This window comes from Panthera tigris, chromosome C2, assembly GCF_018350195.1.
Source record: "Panthera tigris isolate Pti1 chromosome C2, P.tigris_Pti1_mat1.1, whole genome shotgun sequence".
NCBI lineage: Eukaryota > Metazoa > Chordata > Mammalia > Carnivora > Felidae > Panthera > Panthera tigris.
In genome coordinates this window covers 3,798,034-3,825,536 of record NC_056668.1, presented here as the reverse complement: position 1 = coordinate 3,825,536, position 27,503 = coordinate 3,798,034, and the positions used below count along the sequence as shown (strand labels likewise).

Here is a 27,503-nt window from a genome sequence, read left to right as displayed (position 1 = left end):
AGTATCAGGGCACCCGGACGGCGTTCCCACCAGCTCCAGGAGCAGAGGCCAGGAAAGACTCTGATTGGTTCACCCCAAGTCACATGAGCACGTCCAAACCAATCCCTGAGGCTGGGAAGTAGGGGGCTCTGATTGGTCAGAGGAGATCACATGGTCGACAAGATGTCCGTCCTTTCTGGGTCAAGTGGAAACGCAGGGGTTGGTCCGCTCTAGAAAGACGGGAAGGGTCCTGGCCACACAAACCCCACCAGAGTTGGACCCTGTTTTTCAGACCCCAGTTTGTCCCTTAAATTAGCTTTAATCTTGATAGGCCCACAGACAACACCTGTTCTACCCCCCGCGTGTTCCTGGAGCGAGGCTGGGTGTCAGTACACACGTGTGCAGCCACACATCGTGGTTCATTTTAAAACCTTGCTGCCTGCTGTGCCTGTTGCTAGGGCTTTAATTGTAGCTGGCTTCCTGGGTTCGTTTTCTCACATAGAGCCCGTTGGTTCTGGCAACGCGTTTCCACCTCGACTTCAAGAACTCAGAGATTTAGCAACATCCCTGAGCTGAGAGCTTTTAGCGCAGGAACGTCTTTGCAATTTGTGCTTTTCCACCTGCTGTCCTTGGCCGCTTGAATTCCCGGTGCACAGACCTTCAACCTGCCAGGAAGGCCTCCCCTGGGGAAGGAGGATATTCCTGCTCTCTCCGGCAATGTTCTTAAAAATGTCGGTATGTTTTCCTGATGGCCTTTCTAGCGTTTGCTTGCACACCTTCACCCTGGGCCGTCCGCATGCTGCACGGACCTTGTGATCAGCTCACGTCCCCTCACAGCTTCCGGGCTCCGCGTGCCTTCTCTTAGCTGCCATGTAGATATTTTGATCTGTTGGATTATCGTGAGAAATGACCTCGAATTGCAGGCTTGAAGTTGGCTTTATAAAGCAGTGAAGAAATGCTGTAGATCCTCAAGGCGGGAGACCCCGTCCTTGGTCAACTGGCAATAGGCCTCAAGGACTTCTTCCCTGCACATGATGGGCCTGTAACTAATCCTGGTAAATTTAATTCCAATATACGCCTGACACATCTCTACCTCTTTCTAGAAGCCATCCACCTGCCCCATTGCACGGGAAATACGTTCCTCTTTGGGCTTCTACAAATCACTGATGCTTAATCAAATGCTGGTTAAAGATTTGTTATGTTTAGGATGCATGTGGGCGTGTGTGTGTGTGTGTGTGTGTGGGTGTGGGTGTGTGTGTTCATATGTGCATTCAGGCATTCACAGAATTTAATTTGTGAGCTTGAGTTGGGGACCGAGTGTCCCAGAGCTCCGGACTCCTCCCAGGGTCTACCTTGTGCGATGATTCACATCATAGCAGATGTTCAGTAAATGAACTATTTCAATGTCTACAAAGTGTCTTCTTCTGTGTCCTCCCCAGCTTTTCACACCTGCCCTAACAGATCATTGCTCCTCATCCCCCACCCATCAGGGTGCTCCTTACACACCCTCGGCCCCCAGAGCCACACGGTTGCGGTGGGTAGGGGTGGGGGGTGGTGGAACTGCTTTCGCACATCTTTCTGGAACCCCAAAGTGGCCCCTCCTTTAAGGTTCAACATCTGAAAGCACAAAATCCAGTGCCGAGGTATCAGAGCATCTCCTGGAAGTTCTCAGTTTACTGGCGTCTCCCCCGCCCCGCCCCCGGGTGCTCTGCTCCCCCAAAGGTGAGAAAGACCACCAGGTAGCTGGGAAGGCACGCCCGGGTCTCCCTAAGAATTCACAGTGAAACAGGAGGAATGCCAGGTGATGTCCTTCGTCTGTAAAATCAGAAGCTCAGCGTGACGACCCACGTGTCCCTTGCAGCTGAAAAGCCTGACTTGGGAGCACAGTAGGAGTGGGCAGGACTGGGGAGGAACGATTCCTAAAAGCAGTCCTTTCCACGCTGCCATTCACCCCAAGTCCAATTCAACTTTTTAGAAACATGGATGTCCTCCGGCAAAATACCCTTCGTTTCCTTGTACAAAACAGGCCATTTTTCAGCGGTTAAAATGTTCCTGGAAACATTTTCACATGATTGCACTGGATGCTTCGGTGTTAGCATTAAAGCTAAAAATATACCCACTGTTTTTTTTTTTTCCCCCTCTACTTGCAATTTTGACATCCTTTATATCGACACATTCAAAGAGCTGACATTTGACGGTTTAGATCTTCTATTGGGATTAAATACTTTGGAAGTTTTTCTTTCTTTTTTTTTTTTGTAATCATGAGACAATCATTTGAGTGAGAAAAAAATCTTGATTTATTAAAATGTTCAAACGCCCTTAAGAGATGAATCACCGCCGTACGTGATGGTTCTCCTCATTTGAGAGGCGGATGCCCGGTGGACAGAGCCGGGTGCCGCCACGCACTGGCCACGTAGCCAGGACTGCGTGCCTCCTTTCCTTCAGCTTTGAAAAGAATCAGGTTGTAAAGAACACGAAATTTCCATTTCACCAAATGCCGCCCCGTTGCCCTCCAAGGTGGTTGGACCATTTTGGGCGCCCCACGGAAGGTCCGAGAAGGCTTGCCTCTCCACGTGCTTGGGGACACTCGTCATTGACAGACTTCAGGTATCTGCCAGTCCGAGGAGCATGACGTGGGGTGGCATAGTTTCATTCCAGCTCCACACTCACCAACCAATGTGAGCATCTTATTGGATGCTTGGGTTTCTCCCATGAATTTCCTGTTCACCTACTCTGCCCATGTTATGTTCTGTAAAAATTTTTTTTTAATGTTTCTTTATTTTTGAGAGAGACGGAGACAGAGTGCGAGCAGGGAAGGAGCAGGGAGAGAGAGAGAGAGACACAGGATCCGAAGCAGGTTCCAGGCTCCGAGCTGCCAGCACAGAGCCTGACGCGGGGCTCAAAGCCACAAACTGCGAGATCATGACCTGAGCCCAAGTCGGATGCTTAACTGACTGAGCCACCCAGGCGCCCCCTACTCTGCCCATTTTATTTTTTTAAATTTTTTTTTCAACGTTTTTTATTTATTTTTGGACAGAGAGAGACAGAGCATGAACGGGGGAGGGGCAGAGAGAGAGGGAGACACAGAATCGGAAACAGGCTCCAGGCTCCGAGCCATCAGCCCAGAGCCTGACGCGGGGCTCGAACTCACGGACCGCGAGATCGTGACCTGGCTGAAGTCGGACGCTTAACCGACTGCGCCACCCAGGCGCCCCATACTCTGCCCATTTTAAATGATAGAGGTTTTTTTTTTTTTTCTGTTAATTTGTAGGATTTCTTTATATAGTCTAGATAGTAAGTCCTTGGGGCTGAGTTGCACATACACGTCTTCTCTGGCCAATCTCCTTATCAAATCTATACCAGCATCTCACAACAAATTGTTTAGCCCTCTCTCTTTCTCTCTTTGAAAGAATTTGTGTAAGATGTAAGATGAAAGTGAGCTATTTCATGAAGATTTGATAAAGTGCACCTGAAAATCAGTCTGGGACGCCTAGGGGAGGCGGGAGAATTTGGCTACCGAGTTCTTTGATGCAAGGGTTAAGGGTTTATTTCAGCTTTTCTCTTCTTGATTCAATTTTGGTGATTTTTACCTTTCTAAAGATGATGCATTTCATTGCTGTTTTCAGATTCCTTGGATAAAGTTATTCATAGTATCTCTTAAATGTATCCCTTTAGTTTTTGCTGTAATTAAATCCCACTTTTCATTCTTATTAGTCATAATTTCTCTCTCCCTCTCTCCCTCCCCCCTCCCGCCCCCTCTCTTCTAGAGCTTTCAGGCTAGGGGGTTTGCCTATTTTCTGAGTTTTTACAGAGAACTCACTTTTAAGTTTTGCTGATTTTTGTTGTTGCTTCCGGGGATATTTAGCTGTTACCAAATCACGTGTTCTCGCCAGCCCTCCGTTCAGGGGGAGCCGAGGCCTCCTAATTTCTACCATAATTTCCTGACTCCAGAGTCACTTAGCAGAGTGTCTGCATTTTCTAAGCATGCTTTTGAAGTGTTTGTGTTGTTGATTTGTAATTTAATTGCAATGCAGATAGGGCAACTGAGGCCCAGCGGACTCCACAGTTTGTCCAGGGCGCACAGGAGAGAGGCGGCCAGGTCCCGGGCCTGCTGGTTTGAGTCCAGGGCCCGTGGCCCAGGCCTCCCCACCAAGACTTCCCCACCTCCAGAATGTTCTTATTTCCACGAAACTATCAAAACATCTTTCTTAATGGTCTCGGCACACTGAGAATGTGCGGAGAAGGTCTTTCCACGCCTTAAATTAATCCTGAAGACATAAGGAACAGAGAGTAGCACAGACTTGTCAGGACACAAGCAGCCCCTACGAGGACACGCCCCTCGCCCCCCTCTGGGGCACCGCAGCCTGGGTGGCTGCCCCCACGGCGCGACACTTGCACGCCTCGCTCTGGTTCCTCCTCTCCGCCCCCTGTGGACGACCCTCATTCTGCTCAAACCTGACTCCTCCCTCTGAAGATTAAACACAGGTTTTTAAAGCAGGGTCGAGGGTACAAAGTGGTGCATGTGAGCAGGAGAAGGGCAGAGAGAGAGGTGGGGACAGAGGATCCCAAGCAGGCTCCATGTTGATAGGATGACAGGACAGGAGCCTGACACGGGGCTTGAACTCGCAAACAGTGAGATCATGGCCTGAGCTGAAGTCGGATGCTCAACCAACGGAGCCACCCAGGCGCCCCAGCCCCCGCCCATCCTCACTCCTGCCGGCTTCCCCTGGGGGCGTCCGTCCCGGGCCTCTCCACCCTGCCCTGTCTTCCAGAGCTCCAGAAACACCTTCATACACTGAGATGCAGATATCTCACCCTATGAGAGAACACAGGGACTTCTCAGGCACACGCAGGACATCTACAGAATGGGGCGCAAGCCCGGTCTCAAAAAAACTTCACGTTTGGTTTCGTTAACATCACATTCTTTGTCCACACTTGGGTGAGTAATTAACCACGAAGGTAATTTGGGGGGAGGAGACCTATGAAGGGGAATTAATATATCCACCCCTAACTCCTGGGCCAAAAAAAGAAACTATGTTGAAGTTAGAAAATATTTTATTCTTTTTTTTAAGTGTTTATCTATTTTTGAGAGAGACGAGAGACAGAGCATGAGCAGGGGAGGGGCAGACAGAGAGGGAGACGCAGAATCCGAAGCAGGTTGCGGGCTCTGAGCTGTCAGCACAGAGCCCGACACGGGACCTGAACTCACGAACCGAGCCGCCCATGCACTGGTAGAAAATATTTTAAACAGCCATGTTAAACCTACATCTTCATTCTTAGGGATATAGAAACAGTGTTCCTCAAAGAGATGTTCAAAACCCTAAAAGCTTCTCCTCGAAAAGAGAAGAGGCTAAAATAATAATGAACTAGATTCCCAAATGTAAGAAGTCCGAAAAAGAATGAGCAAATAAAGCCCAAAGGAAACGGAAGGAGGTGATACATGCCAAACAGACCTTAATAAATTAGAGAACAAATTGCACCAGATGTCTCGTACGCAGCTCAGATCCATGGGCTTCTGCCTGGTGATGGCCGTGGCCTCGGCAAACGGGTGCCTGCAGGTTCTGCTCCCCTCCTGCCGGTGGCTCTCACCTCAAGCTTCCCCCGGCCCAGCCCCACGTCTCCCATGCCCTGCCCCCACTTCGCTGATGCCTTGGAAGGAGGTTGTCAGCCGGACCCCACTCGCTGCTTAGCCCTGGAGGTGATGCACCAGCAGGAGGCAGGAACCCCAAACCTTCATTCCCTGGACAGAGAATTCTAGAACGTTCTACACCCTCCCCAACAGGTCCCAGCTGGGTCAAGCCCCAGTTGCTCACAACAGCGGCCAGCAACAAGCAGAAAATGCATTCTTTCAAGGGCACATGGCAGTATGTTGATGAATCATAGGGAAGGGCACCTTTTTTTTTTTAAGTTTCAACAAATTTTCAAAACTGCCATTATCCAGAGCACATTCTCATAAAGTGGGGATAATATAGGGCGACCAACTCATCCTGCTTTTAGCACTGGAAGTCCCACGTCCCAGGGACCCCTCTTACTGCCGTCCCCAGTGCTGGGAAAACCAGGACACGTGGTCCCCGGAAATAATACCTCCCCCTCTAGGGTGTCCTAAGGAGTAAAGGATACAAAGTATGTAAACAGCAGAGCAAGGTGCCTGGCATGTGGAAGGTGCTTGATAAAAGGTACTTACTATTTTCATAATGATGGAAACAGTTACAGACGTCTACTTGGGAGAAAATGTGACATATTAAAATTTGGTGTGCAAAACAGATTAGGGATTATAAACAAGCCAGTTTAAGTAGCTGATCAGAAGTCCATATTTATACTTAATTCTGCAGCCCAGTGATGGCCGAAGGGATGGCAGGGTGCCAGGGCACGCCGTCCTGTCCAGGCAGGGCCAGCACCCCAAGGTCTGTCACATGCCAGCGGCCGCTCACTGGGGAAGCAACGGGAATAAATGTCCTGGTGAGTCCAGGAGGGCCACCTGCCCAGCCATCTGCAGTCTGAGGCGGCAGACTATAGAGGGTGCAGGGGCCTGACCGGTGTCCCCTTGTCCTCTCTGGGCAGAGAAGGCCCGTGGGAGCGTTAGCAACGATAAGGCCAAAAAGAGCCACCAGCGCATTTCCCATGATGAAATGTCACAGCTGAGGCTGTGAGAGCCAGGAAGCCGTGGAGGAGCAGGGCAGCCAGCTGTTACAGAGATGGTTCTGGAACGTAAGCAAATCTGCAGCCAGGGGCTTTTGCCTCCACCAAAGAAGGGAAGTCAAATACAGACCATCAAGAGGGTCCTAGGCTGGGAATTTATTCATTTAAAATCTATCATCGTATATCCATCCATCCATCCACCATCCATCCATGCACTCATCTATCCATGCATCCACCCTCCATCCATCCATCCTTCTGTCCATCCATCCATCCATCTATTCATCCATCCATCATCCATCCATCCACTATCCATCCATCTATCCATCTATCCATCCATCCATCTATCCACCATCCATCCATCCACCACCCATCCATCCACTCATCTATCCATGCATCCACCCTCCATCCATCCATCCATCCTTCTGTCCATCCATCCATCCATCTATTCATCCATCCACCATCCATCCATCTGTCCATCTATCCATCCATCTACCCACCATCTATCCATCCACCACCCATCCATCCATCTTTCATGCGATCACTCAAAAGAACATCCTAAATGTGGTTGCTTCATGTGAGTTGAGCGCACTATGTTAATCACAAGACATCCTTTTTATTTAAAAAGCATGAAAGGTTTGCAGTGGATTTCAGGGGAGACCTGACCTCTTCAGGGGTGGGGGAACAAGCCAGCTCGTTCCACCTGAAGCTGCAGGGCCGGCATGAGCTCTGCTGGACAACTGGACTGCAGGTCACATGAATGCCTTTAGGTCCACAGTCCCCTGTCTTGGTTCTGAGCTGGGCTGTGCGAAGCGAACTCCTCCAGTGGGGTGTCAGCAGTGTGGAGGTTTCTGCTATGAAAAAACACCCTCCCTCACTCAGGATTCACGGTGTGCTTCCCATGAGACCTGGAGCATCTGGTTGTACCTCGGGAGCTGCTCAGGAAAAGTACCCACTGAAGCACACAGTTTGAGGGGGTCGTAGCAGAGGAAAAACATTTTTACATGACAATAGTAGAATGTTAGCATTTTGGAGAGAAAGCGTCTTCAAATTATGTTGTAAATCAATCAACAAAATACTATTTTACTGCCCCCAATACATGCATGTATAATTATGATGACTCATAAAGTATGGTAAGATAAAATTACAGTAAAAATTCAGGTGCAGGACGCAGCGGGCACAAGTATATTATATAGCTGTGCTTTTCTGGACACTATGGTAAGAAATGTGAACCTTTTAATAGTAGTGATTTCAGCTGTCCAGGCAACATTCGATTTTAGGTATAGCAAAGCCCTTCCCCCAGCACCTGATCACGTTCTTTTTCCCCACACTGTACAGACATCATCTGGCATACAACATTTTCAGATTCATGTGCCCAACTGTAGAAGCCTTGATAAGTAACGCTTCTGTGATCGACCTCCGAAAATTATCCGAGTGTCTTGTGTATAAAAGCACACCTTTCCTTGGGGAATTCTAAAAATATGGTGGGTACCGACTTTCCCCGCGAGGGCATAGGCAGGATTGGCAAACACGCAGGGACTGTCCCTGCCCCTTCCCTCGGCAGACATCACTAATCGATCAGGGCTCTGGGTTGTGCTGAGCCCAGACTCAGCTTGACAGGGATTGAGGCAATGAGAGCCATAGTGATGGATCCAACTTAGCCTTCGAGATGAACCCTCCCTGCCCTCCTCTGGGTTAGATCCTTAGTCCTGACCAGGACCTCTGGTTGTGTGCATCTCATCTGCCCTAGCTTGTGACAGAGATCACAAACCAGCATGGGACTCAAGTCTCCACTTCCAGAAACTACCGATAATTTTATGTATGAAACGCTGCCTCAGCCTGGGACTCTGCTCTTTCCCTCAATTCCTGGCTTTGCTTCTGTGGCCCTGGCATTGCCACCTCTGGGCCATGGTGGTCCACGCACCAGCCCCCATCTGGACGCAGGTGGGAGCCCCAGGGCCCACGTCACTGAAGACTGGTCTCTCGCAGGAGGGGAGACGGAGCCCATACCCCACGTCCGGGAGGTCGAAGACTGAATTGGGGATATTTTCCGACAAACGTAGGGTGGTAGAACTTTCTATACCGAGTTCCACAATGCGGTCGGGTGGAGAATTGCAGTAATGCAGTTTATCTACAAGTGAAACAAGAATGGGCTTTCATGCCTGGCCTGGGAACCTAACCCCTGTGTCTATGGGAAAGTGCTTTCTAAATTCTAAACAATAAGCCAGGGAGACCGCTGGCCCGCCCAGCGCGGGGACTGCCAGCGCTCCGGATCCTGCGTGTCTCCCAGTGGAATGAGGCCAGGCGAGGTGGAGGGGCAAGGCTGGTAGTCCTTGGGGTGTGGGGCCGGTGAGGGGCCAAGCTAAGTGGGAAAAGTCCTTTCTGTACAATGTTTCACCGACATTTTGTGAAGGCATTCTAGAGTCAAAGCCTTTTTTTTTTTTCAATTTTTAATGGTTTTTAATTCATTTTTGAGAGACAGAGAAAGAAAGAGGGACAAAGAGACAGAACAGAAGCAGGGGAGGGCAGAGAGAGAGGGGGACACAGAATCCAAAGCAGGCTCCAGGCTCCGAGCTGTCAGCCCAGAGCCCGATGCAGAGCTCGAACTCACAAACTGTGAGATCATGACCTGAACGGAAGTCGGACACCCAACTGAAGAGTCAAAATTTTAAGTTGGGATTTCTAGGATTCAGAAAGCAAAGCCTTCGGAAGCTAACGTCCTGACAACAGGGGCGCATGTTCGGTGCTGGGTGGGCGTGGCCTCAAGGGTAGGCTCTCGAGACGGGGAGGCCAGAACGGAGCCTCGCTCTGTCCCCACATCAGTGCCACTGCCCTGCTGGAAGTTTCTTAGATGCTCAGCCGTCAAGGTTGGTTCTCACGGGTTCTAGACATCACAGGACGGTTTGGGGGGCCTGTCCACAAGCTGTTCCACGCTCCACACCAGCTTGTACCACCCACCCCCTCGGCTTAGCCCGGACCCCACTGTCATTGCCCGGAGACCTGACCACGACAAACACCCGTCCCCGTGAACGCTGACCGTGGGGAGAGCTGCAGTACATCAGACCACAGCCATTCACCCTGTCTTCGAAGTCCTCTGACCCTGGGGAGGCACCTGCTGGGTTTGCTTTTGTCTCTCCTCTTGGCTCCAGGGTCACACGAACAGCCTTTCCCATGGCCACTGGGACTGTCCCCACTGTGAGAGCAGGTTTGAGCTTTCTTGCCAGCATCCTTGTGACTTATATCAAATTGTGTATGTATGTTTTTCAATCCCAACCGCGTGAGATATTCTTACGTGCTTTTCCAGTGTCCTTGTTCTGAAAAAATTCAACAGAGAGAGGTGGCTGTGAGAATCTGCTGCTGTCGGGGCGCCTGGGGGGCTCGGTGGGTTGGGTGGCCAACTTCGGCCCAGGTCATGATCCCCCACTTCGTGGGCTCAAGCGCGTCGGGCTCTGTGCTGATGGCTCGGAGCCTGGAGCCTGCTTCCGATTCCGTGTCTCCCTCTCTTTCCACCCCTCCCCTGCTTGCACTCTGTCTGTCAAAAATAAATAAACATTAAAAATTTGTTTAAAGAATCTGCTGCCGTTAATTGGGAGCATCCTAGGATCCCTCTTCCTTTGTTGGGGACAAAAGGGTCCGCCCCCAACTTCCTACTTTTCTGTTTGTTTGTTTTGTTTTGAGGCCTGTTCTTATCAAGCCCATTTAACCTTGGGCATATGAAGAAAACATTCCAGGACATTTTTTGGAGAATAAATAAAGCAGTTGACTTGAGTTCACCTTTTACTTCTCATCTCTTACCCTGCAGTTCATCAGGGAAACCCCACCCTCATCTCTGTGTCCTCGAGAGCCTCAGTCTGTATGCTACGGTCTTGCCCCATAGTGACCTCAGACCGCAGGACCCTGTGTGACAGGCACAGAGGGCCCGGGCAGCTGGACAGACTCAGGCCAGCAGGTCAAGTTAGGAAACAGGTTCAGCCATTTCCTGCTGGGGTGCAACGCTCCCAGCGATGTGGGTAGAGTGGGTCCTGGTCTGCCTCCAGTGGCCCAGCAGTGGCTCCAAGGCATGGTCCTGGACCTCTTTCCCGGCTCCCCCACTGCGGCTGATTCACGGTCTGGGGTGAAGGGAGTTGGTGAAATTTTTAAAGAGCCCCTCTCCCAGAAGATTCTACAGAGAAACCTCATTTTGGGCCATCTTACTCAAACTGTGGTTTGTAAATGGGTGAATCGGCGATCCTCAATACAGATGGGCAAATTCAAGGAGAGAGAATGGTGAAAACGATTTTTTTTTAAATTTATTTTGAGAGACACAGATAGCTCGATTGGGGGAAGGGCAGAGAGAGACAGAGACAGACAGAGAGAATCCCAAGCAGGCTCTGTGCTGCCAGCTATGGAGCCCGACGTGGGGCTTGATCTCACAAACAGCAAGACCATGACCTGAGCCGAAATCAAAAGTCAGTCGCTTAACTGACTGAGCCATCCAGGTGCCCGAAAACTAATTTTTATCTAGAGACTTGGTGTTGCCCGAGACAATTGAGTGTGGTTTGTGGGAGGGACAGACGCCTCCTGATGTCCAGTGACCACACAGTTTGGGTTATTGCATCGCTGTTATTACTGAGGGTGGATAGCAACGCCCGTCTCCTGACCGGTTCCTGGAAATGTACACCAGCACCCTAAGACAAGCACCCCCCCCCCCCCGAAACAGCCACACGCTGTAGGTGAGAAGTAACACAGCACCAGGAGCCGTATGAGTCAGGAGACAGGCTTCAGTTCACCTCCTCTGTGGAAACGGCTCACATGTTTAAAGGTCACACTTCAGAGAATGACTCAGAAAAAGCATTAGCAGCCCCTGACATCAAAATAGCTACGATACATATGTGAAGCATAGAGTAAAAGGTAGAGAAAATCAACGCAAAGAGGGGGCATTTCGCAGGAGAATTGGAATCTACGAAAAGCACCAAGTGGGACATTCTAGATGAACAAATAAATATTTTAAACAAGGGTGTTTCAGGCGGCTTTCACGGCAGACTGAATACTGCGGAACACAAGAAAATAAATCTGAAGAGAGATCGGTAGAAAATATCCAAAATGAATCACAGAGAGGAAAAAAATCATAAACCCAGAACAAATTGTAAGAAGGACATGACCGATAGCAAACAGGTGTAGGGGAGCCAGAGAGGGAGAGGGATGGAGAGAGAAAAGCAGTATTTGGAGAAAAAATAGCCAACTATCTTCCAAATCTTATGGAAGGTAGTAACCCATAGGTTCAAGAAACTAAATCCAACCAGGATGAATAATTTTAAAAAATTATTAAAACTTAGGGGCGCCTGGTTGAGCGTCTGATTTCTGCTCGGGTCATGAGCTCACGGCTCACGGGCCCGAGCCCCACGTCGGGCTCTGTGCTGACAGCTCAGAGCCTGGAACCTGCTTCGGATTCTGTGTCTCTCTCTCTCTCTCTCTCTCTCTCTCTCCCCACCCCCTGCTTGCTCTCTCTCTCTCTCTCTCAAAAATATATAAAACGTTAACAAAATTTTTGAGATGGATCCTAAACTTAGCTGTGAAAGCAAAACAAGGGTGCTTCTGGAAGAAACCACAGGAAAATATTTTCATATTCTTGTCGTAGGCAGAGATTTCATAAAGAAGGCACGCCTACAGATAGAACCCCCACCCATAACCATCAAGGAAAATATGAAGAACTTGGGTTTTATGAAAACAAGGAACACAAGACACTGAATGGCGAGCCGCAGACAGGAGCACACACTTCCAACCTACCTATGGGACGGAGAACACGTATCCAGAATACATCAAGAAATCCTACCCATCAAGGGCGTCTGGCGGGCTCCGTTGGTGGAGCGTTCGACTCTGGATCTCGGGGTTGTGAGTTCGAGCCCCACGTTGGGTGTAGAGATTACTTAAAAAGTCTTGATAAAAAAAAAAAAAGAAATCCTATAGACCAAGGCTAAAGACAAAACAAGGCGATTTTTAAATGAGGGGAAATGGAACTGACACGTCACTAGTCAGTACAGGAAGGAAATTAAAACCTTGGTGATACAATCACCACACACCTGTCAGGGTGGCCACGTTTTCTAAAAAACCAAAAATGCCCAGTGACGGTACGGGTGTGAAGCAGCAGGGAGTATGAATCGGTAGAAACGGAGAAAGCTGATCGGTAGGATTTACTAAAGTTAAACCTTCTTACTTCATAGCCCAGGGATTTCGCTGCCAGACTTTTCCTCAAGGGAAATGAATGTCCGTGTCTCCCAAGAGGACGTGCAGGAAGGCCGATATGACAGCAGCTTCGCTCTAATGGCTGAAAACCGGACACAGGCCGCCTGCCCGCCTGTGGCAGAAAGGAAAGCAAACTATAAAGGAAGGAGCCGGGGGTGCGCACACATCCACGTATGAATGGGTTTCAAACACCCCCTGTCGAGTGGAAAAATCCAGACATGAAGAAGTACGTTCGATAAGCCAATTATATGAAGGTGCAGAACAAACAAAACTCATCGATGCTGATCAAAGCCAGAGTAGTACTTGTGTTCAGAGGCGGGGCTTGATTGGGATCGGGCACACGATACAGGTCACACGGTGAAAATGTTCCAGGTGGAAATGTTCTATATCGCGATCTGGGCGGTGAGTGTCCAAGTATAGAGACGTGTAAAATTCACCCATCCTGACATTGACATTTTTGTGCTCTACTTTAAAAAGTGAAAAGAAATCCTTCCTACGGGGGAAAAATGTTGCGATCTCTGGAGCCAGCCTTGACTGTTTAGGCTCTGAGATTGGGTCCCGGGAGAGTGGGACTTCAGGCAAGTTACATAACCTCTCTGTGCCTTACTTCCCCACTGTGGATAGTAATAGTGCCTGCCCCGCGCAGTTGTGATGAGGATTAAGTGAATTAGCAGCTGTAAAGTTCAAAGCACTATTCTCAAAACCACCATGGCCTCTAAGGCTATCAGTTTTTGCTATTAGGTGATGGCTGCTCTCCCCTAAAGCCCTGAGCTCTCAGATGCTTCACTAGCTCACTTTGTCCCCACTTTGCAGCGACGATCATTGACCAGGGTTATCATGATATGATGTTATGTAAGTTATTCTAGACCTTCCATTAGGAGATGCTCCCTTTATCCTTGACTATTACCCTCAAGGCCCTGATGAACTGTAGTCTTTGCTGTTAATTGTTTTAAACGTGTGTCATTAAAAAAATAAATTTCACAGCGCTCCGAAATGTGAAATCTATCATCTGACCAAAAGCGGGAAGCTACCCGTAGACGGGCACTCGGCCAGTCTGTGGGCAGACAGGTGCTATTTTGTGACAGTAACCCCAGAGGGAGCAGACCGACCCTTAGTAACCTCTCATGCTTCCTGTTTGCTGCAGGAACCATTGCGCTGGTAATATTATTATGCATGTGATTGCATTATGCCCATTTTAAAACAATTCGTTTTGTATGGACACAGAACAGAAACTGAAATCGTGGCTTCTGGTTTGGGGGTTTTCACATGTCTGCAGTGATGAAAATTGAAATCCTGGCCTGCATAAGGCAGACGTTACTTCCCTTTCTTAATGGCAAAATAAATACGTTGCGTGCAGAGGGGTCTGTTTTGCAGCAGAAGGGCTCCCTGGGAAGTGTTTACATCTAAGCTTGTGGGTAAGTCGCTGACAAGGTGCTTTTTAGTAAAAAAAAAAAAAATTTTTAAATATAAATGTATACAGTAAATGTAGCCAGTTGTAGATCAAAGAAACGATGTCGTGTGTGTTAGCACGGGCACCGACAAAAATTTATAATGTAAGCTGTGACGTGAAGTGCCTGTGACTGAGATCAGTCAGCCGGCAAATACTGGAGAGCCATGTAGGAGGCAGGCATCTGCTGGATGTTGGGGCTCAGTGAGAATGGGCCAGAGCCTCTCTGTCCTCCGAGCCCACAGACCAGTGAGGGAAACACGACCAGTCCGTAAATGTGGATGAGTCGCCTGTCAAGGAAAAGTAAGATGCCTTAATTTTTTTCCAGTTTTATTGAGAATGAATCGACAGGTAATATGGTACTAGTCCGAAGTGTGCCATGTAACGATTCGATAATGTTTGTATCTCCAAAGAATCACCACAATAAGCGTAGCTGACACCCATCATCTCGCATAGTTACGAGTTTTTTTCCTGTGAGGAGAACTTTTAAGATTTATCCTCTTAGTGGGGCACCTGGGTGGTTCCGTCGGTTAAGCGTCCGACTTCGGCTCAGGTCATGATCTCCCGGTTCGTGGGTTCGAGCCCCGCGTCGGGCTCTGTGCCGACAGCTCGGAGCCTGGAGCCTGCTTGGGATTCTGTGTCTCCCTCTCTCTCTGCACCACCCCTGCTTGTGCTGTGTCTCTCTGTCTTTCAAAAATGAATAAACATTAAAAAAAATTTCAGATTTATTCTCTTAGCGGTTCTCAAAGACACAATACGGTAATGTTCACCATGCCCTACGTACGTTACATCCTCCAGGACTTACTTATCTTATAACTAGAAGTTTTAACCTTTGACTACCATACTGACGCCTTAACATTTGATATTGAAATGTCACTCTGAGCTAGGAGTTCCTTTGTACATTTATGCACCCATTTTTCCCACACAGAACTGTTCGTCACAGGAAGAAGAGAAGAGTAAGCCATTTGGGAGGATGGTGAGTAATGACAACCGTGGGGGAGGGTGGGAGAAGGTCATGGTCTGAGGACCTGGAAGGCAATATCAGAGGCACACGAGCTACCCACTCTTCCCTCTTCTCAGCTCCCAGGCACTGTACCTACCCCATCTTACCCAACTGCCACGGTGGTGCTCTTAATATTACCATTTTGCTGATGAAGACTGAGGCTTTGAGACGTTAGGACCGGCTCAGCACCACAGATGGCTAACGATGGGGCCCGCACCCTATCCATCACTGTCCCTGCAGGTGCCTGGGTGCCTGTGCACGCACACACATAATTTCTAGTAAGGAGGAAGAACATTGTCCCATCCCTCCTCACCTTCTCACCTTCACAGTTGACAAAGAACGGTCATAAATGCTTCGTTGCCCGGCAGCCCACCGTGTGGTCCTGAGTGACCTAGTGCTCTCTGGTTCCGTGTCCTCTCCCTATTCATCCCTAAAACTCTACCACCTACTTCCTCGCTCCGCATGCTCCACGCGACGTCTATTTTCTGCCACAGGGTGGTCTAAGGCCACCTCATCTGGAGTGGCCTCACTCAGGACTGTCCTGTGACTTTAAAAAAAAAAAGTTAGTCTTTGAATTTTGAGTTAATTGCAGGCTCCCATGGAGTTGTAAGAAAGAACAAAGAGAGACCCTATGTGCCCTTTACCTAGCTCCCTCCATGGTAACCTCTTGCAAAATTGCAGTACAACATCACATCCCGGATACTGACACTGATAGAGTCCAGATACAGAATGCCATCCACACAAGGGTCCCTCATCCCCCTCCTTCTATAGCTCCATTCTCTTTCTTTCCACTCAACCCCCTCCCTAACTCTTGACAACCACAAACCTGTTCCCCATTTGTGTAATTTTGCCATTTCAAGAATGGCACATAAATGGAATTATACAATGTATAACCTCTTAGGACTGGCCTTTTCCAGGAGAATTCTCCAGAGATCCATCCAGGTTGTTGGGTATTGAATAGTTCTTTGGTTTTTATCACTGAGTAGAGATCCATATTATAGACGGGCGACAGTGTAACTATTTACCTATTGACAGACATCTGGGTTGTTTGTAGGTTTTGGCTATTACAGATAGAACTGTGTAAACATTTCTTGCTAATTTTTGTGGGAATGTAAGTTTTCATTCTCTGGGACAAATGTCCAGGAGTGCAATTGCTAGAAGTTGAGGCGATGGCCTTCTATTTCTATTTTTCTGAGTGTTTTTTTTAAAGCCATGAATAGGTGTTCAACTTTGTCAAGGGCTTTTTCCACATCATCTGGCATGATTGTATGATTTTTCTTCTTTAGTCTGTTAATATGGTGTACCACAATATGGTGTTCATATATTAAACCAGAGTTGCATGCTTGGGATAAACCCCACTTGGACATAGTGTATCATTTTAAATGTATATTGTTGAATTGTTCGCTAATATTTTGTTAATGGTTTTTGCGTCTATATTTATGAGGGATTTTGGTCTGTAGTTTTTCCTTTTTTAATACTTTGCTGATACGAGGGTAATACTAGTTAAATAAAATGAATTGGGAAGAGTTCCCTCCTTTTCTATTTCTGGAGGAGATTGTATAGAATTGGTGTGAATTCTTCAAATATTTGGTAGAACTCTCCAGGGAAGCTGTCTGGGCCTGGAGAGTTCCTTCTTTCTTTCTCCCTTCCTTCCTTCCTTCCTTACCTCCTTCCTTCCTCTTTTTGAGTTTTAAAATGATGAGTTCAATTTCCTAAATAGTTATAGGGCTATTCAAATAACCTATGTCTTTTTTGAGGAATTCATTCATTTCATCTAAATTGTCAAATTTATTGTGCAGAGTTGTCTGTATTGTTGCCTTACGGTCTTCCAGATGTCTGTAGGATCTGTATTGATGTCCCCTGCCTTGTCTTTAATATTGGTAATTTGTGTCTTCTGTGTTTCTTCTTTGTCAGTCTTGCTGGAGGTTTTTCAGTTTTACTGATCATTTCTAAATGATAGTGTTTCATTGATTTTCTTTATTCTTCCACTTTTAATTTCATTGATTTCTGCTCATATCTTTATGATTTCCTATATTTTGGTTTATTTTTCTCCTTTTTCTACATTCTTGAGGTAAGAGTTTACATTATGGATTTGAGATTTTTCTTCATTTTTAATGAGGAAATTTTAACTTTAAAATATGCTTTTAGCACTCTACATTTCCACTCCACACTGATGTAGTCCTAACATGTGTACTTTGATACAGGTACTTTCATTTTAATCCAGTTAACTGTATTTCATTTGCCCTTAGGATCCCCTCTTAGACTCATGGATTATTTAGAAGTGAACTGTTTCAATTCCAAGTGTTGGAGATTTTCCTATTATCTTTTTATTATTGATTTCTAGTTTGATTCCATTTGGGTCAGAGAACACCCTCTGCATAATTTCAGTTCTTTTGAATGTGTTGAGGTTTGTTTTATAAGGATAAGATCTATGTTGGTACATGTTCCATGAACATTTGAGAAGAATGTGCATTCTTCCATTGTTGGCTGGAGCGTTCTATAAATACTGATTGGATCCTATTGCTCAGTGGTGCTATTGAGTTCTGTAACCTTGCTGATTTTTCTGTCTAGTTGTTCTAGTGGTTGTTGAGAGAGGCGATTAAGTCTCTGGCTGTAATTGTGAATTTATCTATTTCTTCATTCAGTTCTATCAGATTTTGCTTCACATAGCTTGTAGTTCTGTTGTTTGGGTAATTTACACTTAAAATTTTTTTTAATGTTTATTTTGAGAGAGACAGAAACAGAGAGCCAGCAGGGAAGGGGCAGAGATAGAGAGAGACAGAATCTGAAGCAGGCTCGAACTCACAAACCGTGAGATCATGACTTGAGCTAAAGTCAGAGGCTTAACTGACTGAGCCTCCCAGGTGCCCCTGTAAGTATTGACATGTAATGTAAGTATTGACATGTTGGGCTTAAGTATGTATTTTATTTTTTATTTTCCATGTTCTATGTTTTTCGTTTTCCTGTTTTCTTTTTTCTGCCTTCCTAGGAGTCACTTGAACATTTTTTGTTTAGAATTGCTTTCTGACTTCTCTGTGTTTTGAAAGCATCTCTTTGTATTACTTTTTTAGTGGTTTCTCTAGGTGTTACATTACATGACATCAGTCTTTTAGTGTCATGGTTTTATAAGTTGGAGTTGTCATGTAGAGATCTTGTCTCCCCTTATACCTCCTCACCCTCCTTTGTTTATAATGTAATTGTCTTAAATATTTACTTTACACACATGTAGAAGCACATCAAACAATATTACAACTTTTGCTTTAACCATCAAATGCAATTTGAAAAACTCAAGAGTGAAAGGAAAAGTTTATTTTGTTTACTCATATTTTTACTTAAAGTGTTCTTTCTCTTTTTGGATGTATAAAACTTCCTTCTTTTACCATTTTCTTTATGTTTTGGATAATTTCCTTCAGCCATTTTTTTAGGGTATGTGTACTTGTAACACATTTTCTTAAATTTGTCTTGATTTCCCTTTCACTCCTGGATTTTTTTTCTGGATATAAGAGTCTAGGTTGATAGTTCTTTTCTTTCCGCGAGTGAAAAATGTTGTGCCAATTCTTTCCAACCACTGTTGTTTTCAATAAGAAATCTGCTGTAATTTGAATTGCTTTTTCTTTCCAGGTAAGATGTCATGTCTCCCTCACTGTCTTCAGTATCAGAAGTTTGACTATGGCATGTCTTATTGTAGATTTATTTGGATTTATCCTATTTGGAATTACTTAACTTCTTGAATCTTTTGAATCTGGAGGTTTCTGTCTTTTGCCAAATCTGGAAGTGTTTAGCCATTATTTCTTTGAGTATTTCCAACCTCCAAACACCCTTCTGAGACTATAGGTATTCTGTTAGATCTTCTGTTAGGGTCCCATAGAGCCCTCAGCCTCTGCTCATGTATAGTAGTCCATTTTCTCCCTGTTGTCCAGACTGGATAATTCCTGTCATTCTATTGTCCAGTTCGTTGATTCTTTCCTTTCTCCTCTCCATTCTGCTGTTGGGCCCATCTGCTGAGTTTTCCATTTTAGGTATCGTATTTTTCAGTTCTAAAATTTCCATTTCATTTTCTTTATATCTTCTATTTCTTTGCTGAGACTTTCTGTCTTCGTTTGTTTCAAGTGTTGTCACAATTGTTCACTGAAGCATTTTGATGAAGGTTGCTTTTAAATTTTGTGAGGTAATCATGGCATTTTTTGTCATCTTGATGTTAGCATCCAGTGACTGCTTTTTTTCATTTGAATTGTGATTTTCTTGGTTCTTGGATAATGAGATTTTTGATGGAAACCTAAATATTTTTGATATTATGTAATGAAACTTTAGATCTTATTTAAGCTTTCTGTTTAAGTTGGCTTCCTCTGATATCACGAAGGTAGGAGAAGTGGGAGGACACTGCCTCGTTACTGCCAGATGAGGGTAGAAGTCCAGGTTTCCTGCTCAGTCTTTGTTGACCTCCAAGGGAGGAGCTCCTCATTACTGCTGGGAAGGATTGGAGTTTGGATCCCCTCTTGGCTTCCACCCATACCTCCCCTGCTGGGAGAGATAGGGGACCTCATTATGCCCCCACCTGATCTCCACTGGCACCATGGTTGGGGGAGAGTGTAGAGTTCTTGTTGACACTGGGCGGTGGTGAAGGTCCTGACTCTACTGGATCTCCTCTGCCACCGTCCCAGTGAGGAAAGGGGAGGCTCCTCATTACTGCCTGGTGTGGACGGATTCCAGCCTCCGTTTATGGCCTTCTCTGCCACCATGTTGACCAGGGATGGACAGGTTCTGGTGCTCCATTATGGCCTGAGGAGGGCGGAAATTAGGCTCGCCACTCATCTTTATTGGTGTAGGTGGGATGGGGCCACATTTTATCATGTGGTGTTTGACTGGAGTAGAGCAGTAATTGCCGAAAAAACGTCTATATTTCTAGGGTGCCCCTTTTCTGTTCTTTTGGCTGTTTGCGGTGGGGGGCTTTTTTTTTTTTTTTTTTTTTTTGCTTGTTTGTGCCCACTAGCATTTCCAGGTTGTTGGTTTCTTCAAATGAGTGTTTGGGATATATGAGTCACAAAGAAAACCCGGGGACCTCAGCTAGTGTGGTTCCTTGCGTCCCCTAAGGTGTGCATTGGTGGTATAGTGGTGAGCATAGCTGCCTTCCTTGGGTCCCCCAAGGTCCTTGGGCCATGGTCTCCTCACATTTGTTTTGTATAATGTCCAGAGTTTTTAGCCGTGCTTCGGTGGGGGGAATAGAGGAAAGCACATCTGCCCCATCCCCACCCCCACTAGCATGCCTGTGATTTTTAACACATTGAACACGCACTTCTTCTGATCTCTCTCCCTGTTTGAAAGAGGTGTGGTGCTCAAGTGCGAAGAGTACTCAGCAAGAGTCCGGAGACCCGGGGTTTCCAAACCTCAGGGAACCTGCATCACCGTGTTTCCAAGGCAGGATCATTTACTGAGATAATTTCGGAAGCTAATTTCCTTGCTTTAGCTATTTTCCCCTCCCTTCCCTTAAAAAGTAGCCAAATCTTTTTAATTAAATTGTTTCTCTCTTGCCTTGGGGACTTGTGAGTTGCAGGGGCCTGCCCAGAAGTTTCCAGCCATGCAGAAAATAACCTCCCCAACCACATTTTTGCTTCCAAAAGCCCAGGTTCAAGTAGGTGATTGCCCAGGTCTTCCTGGGGAGTTGAGGGGGTGGGGGTGGGTGAGTGGAGGAGAGAGGGAGGCGGCTCAGGAAAAACATCCCCTGGCTGGGGAGGGGACAGGTGGGGTTTGCGGATCACAGGAGAGCTCAGGTGTCTCGGGGAGGCAAGAGGACTTCAGGGCAAAGAGCACACTGGACTCCACCTGTGGTCTTTGGAGCAAGGAGAGTAGGTCTGTACCGGAGCTGACACAGTATGGAGGCCTTGCCTTCCAGGGACCAGGGGCAGATTATTTGACTGCTGAGAAAAACAAAATGTGGTCTGCCCTGTACTTGGGGCTGGAGTGTCGGATCCTAGTGTGTTCCAGTGAAGGCATCTGCCTTCTTACCTTGAGGGGACGTCCTGAGTGTCACATGGGACAATGCCTGTTAGAGCACCTTCCAAAACATCAGAGGTTGTTCAACATAACTCATGATTTTTATCAAGCACCTCCTCTGGCTAGATGCCAGCATGATTTTGGAGACAAAGAAACATTCCAGAAGCATTGGGATTTATGACCTCCTGGGGGAGATAAGGCACGTGCCTGGGTGAACAGAGGCTAAGGCAATAAAGGGTTATGAGGTTGACCTATAAACTCGTTGTGAGATCTCCTCCATAGACTGGCTTAGGGGCCCTGACTTTTTTTTTTTTTTTTTAAATTTTTTTTTTCAACGTTTTTTATTTATTTTTGGGACAGAGAGAGACAGAGCATGAACGGGGGAGGGGCAGAGAGAGAGGGAGACACAGAATCGGAAACAGGCTGCAGGCTCCGAGCCATCAGCCCAGAGCCTGACGCGGGGCTCGAACTCACGGACCGCGAGATCGTGACCTGGCTGAAGTCGGACGCTTAACCGACTGCGCCACCCAGGCGCCCCGAAGGGGGGGCCCTGACTTTTAACAGACTGTGTGTCCTAATCAGGATTTTCGGGCTTCAAATGACTGAAACCTAATTCGTACTAGTTCAAGGTCAGAGGGAAAGTGCTGGGTCTCTTAATGAGGAAGACCGACATTTATTTATAAGACACACACTGTGAGTCAGACGTGATTATCAAAAATTTGACTCATTTAAGCCTCCCAAATGATCCTATGAGGTGGACACAGCTGTCACTCTCTTCACAGCTGCGGTCAGGGAGGTGCCGAGAGGCACGGACCTGTTCGAGGTGCCCAGCGGGTCCTGCCGTGCAGGCAGGGAAGATGGCCGCCACATGGGGAGGTCAACTCTCTTCTCAGGGCCCTGGCGAGTCCCCGGGACAACTCTGATGGCTCCATGGGGCTCGCAAGTCCTCTCCAGAAAAAATGCAGTGGCCCGAGGGTTGGAACGTTCTGACTGGTTCCCGGTGGGGGTTGCGTTCTAGGATTGATAGAGGGAGGGCAGCTCCACAGAGGAAAAGTGGGGTGCACCCCATGGGTTTGGTTATTTCCCAACTGGAAAGCTCGAAAGGGCTCAGTGGAAGGCTTTTATTTATGTGTGGGAGGAGGCCTCCAGGAGTTTTCCTGTGTCTGTCTCTGAGACTTCCGCCCTGATCTTCAGCTTTGGAGGTCATTTCATCGCCAGATGTTATTTTCTCTTTCTTCATTTGCGGAGATTGTTTTCCTAGAACTTTCCTGCCACTCTCTATTCTGTGCTAATGGAGGAAAACAGAAATAATCTGCAACACTTACTACTTCCTAATTTAGTTTGTGAATATTTACTTGCATTTTTCTTTTCCTGCAAGCATCCCTCATGGACCTCATCTTCCCATCTTCTGGCGCGCCCCCTCTCCCTCCCTCCACCCTGCGTGCACCTGCAGCCCCTCTTCTGCCCCCACCTCCCAGCAGGGGGAGGAGAGAGAGGCCCCCTTGGGGACTGGGCCAGAGGGTGCCATGCGGGACTGGAGACGGAACGTGGCAAGAGGCGGGAGGGCCAGCAAAACAGGAACCCAGCAAACCATGGAGACGAAAACAATGTTTCTTTAGAATGAAGCAGCTTATAGAGAGTTTGCTACGCAGGTCCAGCCTAGGCTGCCCTCCCTGACACCCCGTATATGTCCTCTGCTATTTCCCATCTCTGCCCACAAGGGCTGGGACATGGTCTTCCTTTGCACCTGCTCCAAACTCTTAATATTCTGTTTCTTCCTTCCCTCCCCACCCCTCCCGCCTTCTCTCTCTTTCTCATTCTATCTCACTCCCTCAGCTTTGTACTTTCCCTTTTTCTCTCTCTTCCTATTTTAAAGTGGAGGCATTGGCTTTCATGTAAACAGAGACAGAAAAGGCCCAATGGCCCTAATTCTCTGCTAACATGGCAGAGAAAGGATCAGAAAAGCCAACAAGGCATGGGCCACGACCCCAGGTAGGTCTCTAGCACCTGCTGCGAGGCCGTAGGTCTGGGATACAGCAGGGGTGGGATTCACCCTGCTGGCCCAGCCCAGGGGTCCCCATCACGTTCCCCCCCGCCACCATGAACCAGGAGTCCAGGAGGAGTGACAAGCCCCTTTCCTGCTGGCTATTATGACACCATATTTGCTTTTACTTGTCTGAAAACGTTCACCTTCAGAGTCAGAGTTCTGGGTTGTAGAAAGAAAAGCTAGCAAACACCTCTCTCCACCGTCCCCTCCTAAACCCACTTTCCTTGAGGCTTTGGGGAAAGAAGTCCCATTAGCCTCCACGTTGTCACTGTGCAGAGACAGGTGTAGTGGAAGGGGCGCTGGAGACTGGGCAGGGAGACCCGTGTGGTTTTGTGTTTTCCTCCATGAAATGGTGGTGTGTGAAATGAGGGAGATGTTCTTATGCTGGAAGATGGGCAGGACAGGCACTTTTCCACCCCGGAGGGGATGCCGGGAGGCCCGTGCACCCCACTCTGCCTCTCCCCTAAACCACACAGCAAGTGCGCAGCTCAGGTAAAGAAGGATCCCTGAAGTATGGTGAGTTCACGGGAGAAGTTACAAACATACCCAATCTGGATAAGAACTTCAGCTTTCCACCGTGACTACCGCCTGACTACACTATAGGGCAGGGTTTTCTCTGTTTTGTACCCCGTGTTCCAATGTGGAGATCAGCTCTGGGCAGAGCAGGCAATCTCTGAGTGTCCGCTAAGGCGGGGCAGGGGGGTGGGGCTAAAGTCGTAGGTTCTGGAAAACGAAGTTGAGGTTGGTGTAGCTCTGTTGTTGAGCAGAAGAAAAGCAGCCGATAGAGTCCGCTTAGATCAGTTCAGAGCCAGCCACCCTGTAAGCAAAGAAGGTTCAAGGTCAAAATTGCTGGAAACCAAATTGCCAAAATATGAAGAAGACTGTATTAATAGAGAATATGTTCATTAGATGTCTTCCTCGCCAGCTGGGAGTGGGGAGGCTGGGAAGCCATGGGATGTCCCCAAAGATTGCTCTGGAGGGATCTTGTGTTGGGGACCTGCAGGGGTGGGGCAGTCCAAGAGGCTAAGCCAGCCTCACCCCTTGCGGCCGGCTCCCTGCAGACGTTCACCTGTGTCAGTCCGCAGGCCCGTTACGAGCCCGTCTGGATGTCTGACCAACCATCCCTCCCTTCACTGGACACCAAGGGCAGAACACTTGCACCCAAGGCCAAGTCCTCAGGGTGCCCCCCCCCCCATCTCCCAGCCTTAGTGGCTGGCCATCTTGCAGAGATAAATCGGACAGCCTTTAAAGTGGAATTTGGGGGATAACAGGCCAACTAGGCAACCATGAGTACATAATTATAAAGAAAGTGAATTCAGTCCCTGGTGATTGAGTCCACTGGCCTGCGTGTCCCCAGGATATCAGGGAGCTGGTTCTGCCCCAGGGAAGCTTGTCCTTATTGGTGGTCTGAGTGGAGCCTGGGAACACTGGCTTCCCAGTGAGAGGAGGGAGTACCTTGAATAGGTAGTCAGTGGTTTACCCCAAGCTTCACGAGGGACACTGGGTAAATGGAACCCACACAGGGGGAGGTAAGTGGGAAGAAGGGGCATGGTCCAAGAAGCAATGATGGGAGGCTCAGGGACTTTCTGTCTCTAGGCAAAGGCCTGGAGAGAAATACAGGGCCTTGATCGAACAACTCAGGGCATACCGTGGGGAGGAGGGCTGGCTCTGTGACCGTGGATCACAGATCACCCAGGGTGACTGGGAGTCCAGTTGGGCACATGTTGGCAATGACATTGCTGGCAATGACAGCTACTTAGTGTCGCAAGGGCCGCATGATGGGTGAGTGCCTCTCCACGGGAAGTTCTCAAGCTCGGCCCGGCCCGCCTGTCAGTGGTGTCTTAGCAGAAATTCCTATTGGGTTTGGGCTCTGGACTGGACAGTCTTGTGACGAGCTTCTCTTGTGTTTGCCTGCGTGGCACACACACGTCCGCTCAGAGTGCTCCAAAATGGCCTCGGTGAAGCACCCGTGTCCTAACCTTTCTGCACGGTTCCCCTGCTCTCCTCCGTGGCCTGTTTGACCGGGCTAATCGATGTTTGGCACGTGCAAGCCTGAAGCTGCTGGGTGGGCTGGGCAGAGACAGCGTTGCTGGGGGTGGGCGGGGCGGGGTGGGAGGTCAGCAGAGGGATGGTGGAGGCATGGAAAAATCTAGAGATCAAGAACCTAGGACAACGCATTACCTTTAACATAACCCAGTTGGGGTTGAGTTTCTGTTACTTACAACCTAGAGTCCTGAGACAAACATCGCAGATCTGACTTAGTCTGCTGTGTGCATATTCCCTGCTTTGGCACCAGAGGATTGGGATTGGATTGCTTGCCAGGGGCCATGCATGGTGGGAAGTGCTCGACATGCCCTAGTTCCCGTGTGGCTGAGAGTCTAATTACCCAGTGTGCAGATGTAGAAGTGAGGACTTTTTCAGCACCTGCAGTGGGAAAGCCGGCAGCTCGAGTCACGCCAACAAGGCCCCGCTTTCCCGCTGTCCTCCCTCCCTGGCTTCATACTCAGCTCCTACATGCTGTCCCCTCGGCCATCCCCTGAAGCCCAGCAAGCATCGCCTTACACCTCTAGTTCCTGACCAACCAGTGCTATAAATTGCATAACACAGAACTGGTGGGGGGGGGGAGGTTTCCAGAAGGAAATTCCAGACATGTCCCTGGGAGTGAGGAGAATGGATACTGGACAGAGAATGGAGGCCAGCACAACGGGACCACAATGTCACATTACTTGCCCTGACCACAGAGCGGGGCAGTGTCCAGGCATGTTCCAGGAGAAATCCCATCTGCCCCAGAGCGGGTGCTGGGCTGCAGGGCTGGTCAGCCACCCTGGGCCCCAGAAGCCAGGCCCCTTTGCCTCTACCTTTTGGCCTCATCTCTCCCCAGGAGGTTTCTGGATTTGAATCCTCTTTCCAGAACACTTGGGAGTTTTTTGGCTTCCCCGTTCACTACGTTTAAGGCACCACACAGCCTGCTGGGCCCGCCGTGCACAGTGGCCCCTGAAAATACCGTGGTCAGGATTCCTTCGTCTTGGCCAAAGGTAGAATCGAGGTAATGCGTCCACCTTCAAGCGAAACTATTTGGACAAAAGCAGGGCCACACTCCCCTTGAACTCGTATATTGTAACGCCCTTTCCTCCTTTGATCTGAGAGGAGAATTTGGCCACGGTCGTCAGACCCCTGGGTGTGAAGTCCACCTGCCTGGCAGGAGAAGCCCTGACTTCTTTCTAGGTGAGGAGAAAGATGGGGACTTGGCTCCTTTGAGGTGTGGGGGGGACGGGTGAGCCAGGTGTGCTGGGGTGAGAAAAAATGCGTTCCTACCTGCGGACCCAACATGCAAACCGCTGAACAAAAGCATTAGCCTCCGAGACTGGGAGTAAGAATGTCTTGTCACCATGGTTACCAGGAAATGGACCCACTTATATATAATAAGGGCTTTAGCAGACGCCAGGCCATCTGATATTCCAGTCTGGGGCCAAATGAGAGGGTGCCTGGAGTACCATTCCGTACGCAGTTACCTGAACACAGCTGTGGGCCGTACTGAGCCAGGCGCCGGCAACAAGCCGTGTCTTTTTTTTTATTGGGGTGCGGCCGATGGGCGGGGGCGAGGACAGAGGCCTGGGCACCTTCACCCGGCGTCCCCTTGTTAACCAAAGAGTAGTTCTGCATCTGGCCACAACAGTGCACCAGGAATGCGAATTTGCATCGTCTCAGTGTGTGGAGGAGGAGGGGGCTGTCACCCCAGATACGGAGCTGTAGTGCGGGGGGCAGTGGACCGGCCATCTCTTCTTCTCTAGTCCTCACGCTCCGACCTGGCAGAAAGGTGCTCAACAGTGAAAACAGAAAAGACGCCCTGTCCCTCTACCCTCCTTCCCGACGCCCCCTCGGGCCCCATCCACATAGCCCCGCAGGCTCGGAGGCGGCGGTCCTGGAGGGAGACCCCGGCCGTCAGTTGGACGCCCAGGGCCGCCGGCCCAGCCCCCGCGAGTTTCCGGACCCCGGGGGCTCCGGGGCTGGGGAGGGACAAAAGCTGGGGAGGGACCGCGATGCCGGCCAGGCGGGGGCGCGGGGCGCCGGGGAGAGCGGGGGACTTCAGCCGGCGGGCCCGCCGCCCTCCGCAGGAGCAAAACAAGAGCACGCGCACCTGCCGGCCCCGCCCCGCCCCGCGCGCCGGCCAATCGCGG

At 48.7% G+C, this 27,503-nt stretch overlaps 1 protein-coding gene and 1 long non-coding RNA gene across 3 annotated transcripts in view; one reads left to right on the top strand and one right to left on the bottom strand.

Moving 5' to 3' along the window:
• The first annotated feature begins 14,200 nt into the window (after nt 1-14,200).
• ABCG1 (ATP binding cassette subfamily G member 1) overlaps nt 14,201-27,503 on the top strand; it is an 81,044-nt gene continuing 67,741 nt past the window's right edge. Inside the window, exons 1-2 of the mRNA XM_042998475.1 lie at nt 14,201-14,252; nt 15,213-15,260. Of these exons, the coding sequence (XP_042854409.1) occupies nt 15,258-15,260 (3 nt within the window). The 5' untranslated portion in view covers nt 14,201-14,252; nt 15,213-15,257. The remainder of the gene's footprint in view (nt 14,253-15,212; nt 15,261-27,503) is intronic.
• LOC122241947 lies at nt 22,514-27,370 on the bottom strand. Of its 2 annotated transcripts, none has more exons than XR_006222044.1 (3): nt 26,838-27,370; nt 23,872-24,142; nt 22,514-22,566 (listed from the first exon to the last, which is right to left on the bottom strand). It is a non-coding gene; the product is annotated as an uncharacterized LOC122241947 (long non-coding RNA). The 2 variants fall into 2 exon arrangements; XR_006222043.1 differs by having other exon boundaries at nt 23,953-24,142.